This window comes from Aptenodytes forsteri, unplaced genomic scaffold (assembly GCF_000699145.1).
Source record: "Aptenodytes forsteri isolate BGI_AS27 unplaced genomic scaffold, ASM69914v1 Scaffold284, whole genome shotgun sequence".
Taxonomy (NCBI): Eukaryota; Metazoa; Chordata; class Aves; order Sphenisciformes; family Spheniscidae; genus Aptenodytes; species Aptenodytes forsteri.
In genome coordinates, this window is record NW_008794445.1 from 1,260,617 (window position 1) to 1,266,916 (window position 6,300).

At 44.8% G+C, this 6,300-nt stretch overlaps 1 protein-coding gene across 1 annotated transcript in view; it reads left to right on the forward strand.

The window, feature by feature from the left end:
- Positions 1 to 4,730, forward strand: part of LOC103907844 (cytokine receptor common subunit beta-like) — an 11,924-nt gene extending 7,194 nt beyond the window's left edge. The window contains 7 exon segments of the mRNA XM_009290083.2: positions 798 to 938; positions 1,042 to 1,216; positions 2,273 to 2,363; positions 2,653 to 2,722; positions 3,154 to 3,257; positions 3,540 to 4,211; positions 4,213 to 4,730. Coding sequence (XP_009288358.2) covers positions 798 to 938; positions 1,042 to 1,216; positions 2,273 to 2,363; positions 2,653 to 2,722; positions 3,154 to 3,257; positions 3,540 to 4,211; positions 4,213 to 4,729 — 1,770 coding nt within the window. The 3' untranslated portion in view covers position 4,730.
- The last annotated feature ends 1,570 nt before the right edge of the window (positions 4,731 to 6,300 follow it).

A 6,300-nucleotide genomic window follows, 5' to 3' on the forward strand; every position in this document is an offset into this window, starting at 1 on the left:
GTGGGAAGGGGAAGAGTCCGGGACTGATGAAGAAAGGAACTGGATGTGGTGTCAGGTCAGAGGTCTGGGAGAGGTGGCTTGTGGGTGTGGAGTTCCTCAGTGGCACTTGTTACTCGGAGAAAGGTGGCAGCGGTGGAAACTGCTGTGCAGAAATGTGGGTTGTGACCCAGAGCTCCTCAGTGAGCGACTGTCACCCTGCTGACTTCTCCGTGATTGACCTTCACGGGTGTCCCAGGTGACAGGGAGCTGTGGTGAGAGGTGTTTGTGGGGAGTGTGTCACTATGTGATGTCTCAAGAAGCCACTGGAGCTCTTGTGGGTTTGTGCAGTGGCCCCCGGAGCACTGGATGAGGTAGGACTCCTCTGCTGAGTGAGGTGTGCCAGGTGGATCATCTCTGCCTGCATGTATCTGGAGGTACTGGTGCTGCTTTTCACAGGCTAAAGCTGGGAGAGCTCCTGCAGTGGGTGAAACTATCAGGTAGTAGCTCCAAGAGAGCTGACAATCTCTGGAAATGTGGTGGACCGGTTCAAATATTGCTTTACGGCTTTTCTGTACACAGGGAGTGCTGTCAATATCAATGGATATGGATTTTCTGTTATTTAATGGTCTGCTGGTTTACTGTATTTGACTAGAACATGAAGATGCGGGGGATTAAGAAGTGTTAAAAAGCTGAGACTTCTTAACATTGCATAAACCAACATTGTTTTCAGTCTCTGGAAACTACTCACAGTGGTGAAAGGGAGTGCTGGACCAGTATGTTGATTAGTACTCTGAGACATTCCGTGTGTTCCAGTTAAGGTGCTGCCGCCTGCAAATGTGTCAGTAACAGTGACAGAGAGCCAAGAGTATGAACTGAGGTGGATAAAACACACTTTTCAGTATGGCTTCATAAAACAGAGATACCAAGTCGAGTACTGGAAAAACAACCAATACGGAAAGGTAAGCCTTAGAAAGTGCAGGAGTCCTGGATTTCTCTTTGCTGGGCAAATGGGAAGGACGGTTCCTCTCACCTTCATCACGTGTGCTTCTTTCTTCTCCCTAGACTCTCCAGAAGTTAAATATCAGCAATGATGAACCTCCGTTCATCTTCACCCTGCAGATGTTGGCATCATCTACAGAATATACGGGGAAAATGCGTGCAAGGGTGAATACGCCTCCGGATTATGAGGGGCCTTGGAGTGAGTGGAGTGAGGAGTTCAGCTGGAAGACTGAGAATGGTACTTTTCACGCAGGCTAGTTCTGTAAGATTTTGTGGACTCTTGATGGCTGAAATGCCTCTATAGATAAATACACTCTCCCAGCTGGGGTTGAAATTTGGTCCAGCCATGAGCTAGCTGGCGTCGCTCAACAAGGTAGGTAGCTGTCCTGTCTGTGACCTTGCAGTACAGCAGCAATGCTAATGAAGGAGGTGAGCAGGAATGACCTGTTAAGCTTCTTCCTACTTCCCTTCACAAGGTGAGTACAACCAAGCGTAAAGGTTTTCACATGAAGAATCAAGCAGAGATCCTGCCCAAAAGATCATCCTTGTTTCCTGATTCCAGTAGTCCATTCTGCCATCAGGGACTGAAGAGCCCGAGACTGCAAGAAGACAGAATATAAGCCATCAGTCTTTTATATTTGCAGAGTGCCTATAGGGTTGCGTAAAACACACAGTAGAGTCTACTGGAGATAGGAACCTTTACATGTTTTTGCTGTTCCTGGACTTAGAGGCAGAATGTCTGCTATCATATGGTCTTGTGCCCAAAGTAATATGATCTTATATGATTTGTCCTGAGGAAGCTTGCAGTGGTAAGACAGTAGGCAGATTCTGATGAGTGTACTCAGGAAGAAATAGGTATGTAGCTGATGATCAGTTATGGCCATCAGCAGAGGAAGCTCTTTCTTAGAAAACCTCTGAGACCCCATCTCTTCAGGACAGTGCAGAGTAAGGCAGACCTAAGATGCCTGAAGGCATGCCTATTGTTCATGGTGGAGTAGGGTACCTAACCATCTTTTTATTAGCATAAAGTGTTCACTCTGATGTCAGTAAAAAGTGAAAAAGAATCGGTGAAGGAAACGATGAACTCCTTTGGTCAGTAAGCTGTTCAGGCCACGTTTGGTCTCTCTGACTTTGGAGGGTATCCCAACAGTTTGAAGGCCTCTTGATCCCATCCCGTGACATGCCACCTACCTTTCCCTGATCTGCTTGCATGAAGAGTGACCAGAGTGAAAAACCTGTTACGGGAAGCAGCCGCTCTGCAGGTGGATACCTATTTCTCTTTTCTCTGTTTCAGTTCTGCCACCAGTGGTTCTCCCAGTGATGCTCCCAGTTCTCATCATCGCTTTGCTAATAGTTGCTTATTGCAGCTATAAGTATTTCCTCAGGTAGGCTTGCGTTGTGACTAGGAGATTTAGCAGCGTGTTGGCCGCGTGGGTGGCCTAGAGACTGAGACACTGCTTGTCCCCCATGGGAGAGAGGTCTATGTGGAGATGAGCCTTGGTGTGCAATGGGCAGCCTTGTGCATGCCTGTGCAAGGGTGAGAGTTGTGTGGCGACATTCCAGGGCCTTGGTGGCGCCTCGCTGTGCAGAGCAGCACGGTGTACGGGGTACAGCCTTTTCTGGTTGCAGCCACATTGAGAAGCAAATCTTGAAAACTCTGTCTTGCTGTTGCAGGAAGAAGCAAATGTGGGAGGAAAAGATTCCGAACCCCAGCAAGAGTCTCCTGATCCAGAGCTACCTAGGGGTAAGAGGGAACTGTAGCTTAAATTTTGCTCTTTTAAAATCCAAGGTAGCAACTCTGCTGTCCTTTTTTCTTATTTCTCTGAAAATTTTAAACTCAACCATTTCGTGATCTCTGTGGCCAAGACAGCCACCCACCATCACATCTCCCACAAGTCCTCCAGTATTCACAAATAACAAGTCTAGGAGGGCATCTTTCCTAGTTGGCTCACTGAGTACTTGTAGTTAGGTCAGTTGTAAGGCAATACGGGTTTGAAGTAACTGTCTGCTGGAGAACATAATACACCTTCTAGTCATATTAGTGAAGTTGTATCCCTATTGCCAGATGCTGTAGGCTTTCCTATTTGTTTTCTTTGTCCATTAGGAATGTATAGTTCTTGATTCTACTGCCAGTGAGACAGTGCTCTTTTGTCATGTCTGCTTTTTCATTTTCAGAAAGTACATTTAGGAAACTGGCCAACAAGCAGCCAGCTGGACTTCAACAACTACAACCTTTCAGAGAAGATGGAGCAGGCTAGCTTCCTTCAAGTTGTGGACAGGTGAGTGAAGAGCACATTATAGTGACACTGTAGACAGGAGTCTCAAGGAGGTCCCTAAGTCATGGCAGACTATAATCAAATGTTCTGTCACTAAAAAGGCTATACCAGTTGCTTTTGAGGAAGGGATACAATTTTTTGCAGTCTGGGTTAGCCTGCTTCTCCAAGAAAGACTTTTTCTAACCCTATGTGTAGCTATAAGTATTTTCAACTAAGCTTGTTTTATATTTAATGTTTACCACAATAATATCTCTCATGAGCAACTTTTAACTTTCCCGCATTCAGGCAGATGAAGACTTTGGCAGAGTCTCCTGAAGGGCAGGCTAAAAAGGCAGATGTTTCCCCTTTTGCACTGGACCTACAGAACTCATACCATGCTTTAAATGAGCCAGAGCATGCCCCAGTTGCCTGCGCAAGTCAGATTGCTGGCCATTCCTTTCATGTTTCAAGGAGAAACAGTGCTGATGCAAGTATTGCTTCCAAGAGAGCAATCCCTTGCTTTGCTTTCAATGGTCCATACTTGTACAGCCCAATGGTGTCCTCCCAGCCTGATATGCATCGGACCCTGGCAGTGGACCCAGTGGGAGTCTGTGAGAAATCAGTTTCCCTTCAGCATGTGACCCTCCCAAAGGAAGACTGTCCCCAGGCTCCACAGGGGCAAGGACAGCCAGGAGCAGGTCCTCCACAGCCCTTCCTGCTCCCAGAGCAGAAGGATATGATGCAGCACCTCGACAATGAGAAAGAAGTCTCACCGGCCCCACCAGCCTGTGGGAAAGGCACGAATGTGAGAACAGAAGAGCAGAAATCTCCAAAGGCTCTTAGCTGTATCACATCTCCTCAGCAGTGCTCCTTGGAGTACGTCACCACAGAGAGCCTGTTACTGCCATCAGCTGTCGACTCCCCCCATCCGCCACTTGTCACTGCTGCGGAGTTGCCTTGTGACTCACAGGACCCCCAGTGACCACTCTTGCCATGAGTTTTCTCCTGGGAAAACTGGTGTCATGGTCTCAGTTTCACATCAAGCACCAACCTCGTCTCCTGAATTGCACCTGGATACATTTGGAGACTATATTACTGTCCCTTTAGGTCTCCATGGACATTCAGAACGCACAAAGATTTCTTTGCCTGTCTTACAGAAGGGAAACGATCTTCCTAGAAAGCAGGCTTTGTCAAAGTGTAACTTGGTGGTGTTAAACCCTGACAGCAGTGAGCCAGTTTTCCTTTGCCAGGTTGGTGACTATTGCTTCCACAGCCTAAAATCCAGTATGAAGACGGATGTTAGTCAGGAAGACCACCAAGTCAAGAAACCTTCTGAAGGCAAGACAACACCTGGGAAGCCTGTATCTGATGACGAATCCATCACTGGCAAGGAAAAGGATGTATCAAAAATGCAGGCTATTCAGCTTTTCAAAAACCTGAAATCAGATGATTACTTTTCCTGGCAGCAACCTTTGAGGATCACAGAAATCTGTTAAATGGGCAAATATTAATGAAAACCAAAGCTACAGGTAACTGAAAGAGATTGCAAATATCTGATGAAAATGAACCCTCAAACCTAGGAACAAATAAATGCCAGTTCCCTTTTCCAGCTTCTGGTACAACATGTTGAAAGACTTGAAATAGCTCAATATCCTTCTCAATGGCCTTCACAGGTTTGGCATGAAAGACAATCCAAATATGTCCCTTTGATGTTTTTCAAAACTTTTGGCTTATCCACAATGAACAGTTTAGCCTCCTCATGATCCTGTGACAGATCACAGTCATCTTGCAATAAGAGCAGATTGCCTGAGGCAAAACTCGTGGCAGGAAATGCAGACTTAACAGCATGAAATGCTATCGGAAGAAGACAGGCTTGGAAACCTTGGAAAGAGAACTTATATTCTTAAAAGCAATTTTGTTGCTCTTTTGTGTGCGTGTAAAATAGATCCAAGAGTCTCCAAGGAGCTTTCATATCTTTACCTTTCCACTACTGGCATGAAATAGGTATTGTCGAAGGTGAAAAATCCCAGACAGTAATAGAAGGGTAAATAAAAAATGAGAAAAAATTGTTGAAGTCCAGGAAACCTTTCTTAATGTTAAGGTGCAGTGTATCACAGCATATTCTAAGGGTAAGAAGAGAACATTACTGGGATACATAAAGTAGGCTGTAGAGAACCATGGGGAAGAAGACATATTACTGAAAGAAAACCCAAGGACTCGTCAGGTGCAGTGAGAGAAAGGGAGAGGGGCAGGTAACAGAAAATGATAGGCAAGAAATGTTATGAAGGTGCAGAAGCCTGTATCTGCTGGGGTTTTTCTGTTTCTAAGTGTTAAAGTACTATATAGTTTTCTTTTAAGTTGTTTGGCTGTTTATGCATGATAGAATTAATCTTAACTATGTTATAACCTATGTATATATAACTATATATATAACCTATATATGTTATATAACCCTAAGAATAACCCTTATTCTTAGGGGTTTTTTTTTTCTAAGTAATAAGCTGTGTTGAGGAAGAGGAGCCTTTTTTTTCCCCGGTTCTGCTGTAAAGAAAGTGGTGTAAGATAAGAGCATTTTTTCAGAGCTGCCAGTCTGTGATCGGTAAAAGGCTTTGGTTTCAGACCTGAAGGTGGGCTTGCATTCCAAAAAAACATTTCTTCTTTCAAATATAAAATTTTTACTAATAAAAAATATTATTTCTTCCTATAAATCTTTCCTTTCATATGTTAAGAGTATTGTGGTTACGATAACATTACTATTAGCTCATCTGATCAGGTCTCAAAAAATTCTGTAGGTTCAGCTATGTTACCTGTGAGGTAGGACGTTTTCTCCTGACTTTGCTATATTATTTGACAAAGATCATAGAATCATAGAATCACAGAATAGTTTGGGTTGGAAGGGACCTCTAAAGGTCATCTAGTCCAACCCCCCTGCTGTGGGCAGGGACATCTTCAACTAGATCAGGTTGCTCAGAGCCCCGTCCAACCTGACCTGGAATGTTTCCAGGGATGGGGCATCCCCAGCTTCTCTGGGCAACCTGTGCCAGTGTTTTACCACCCTCAGCATAAA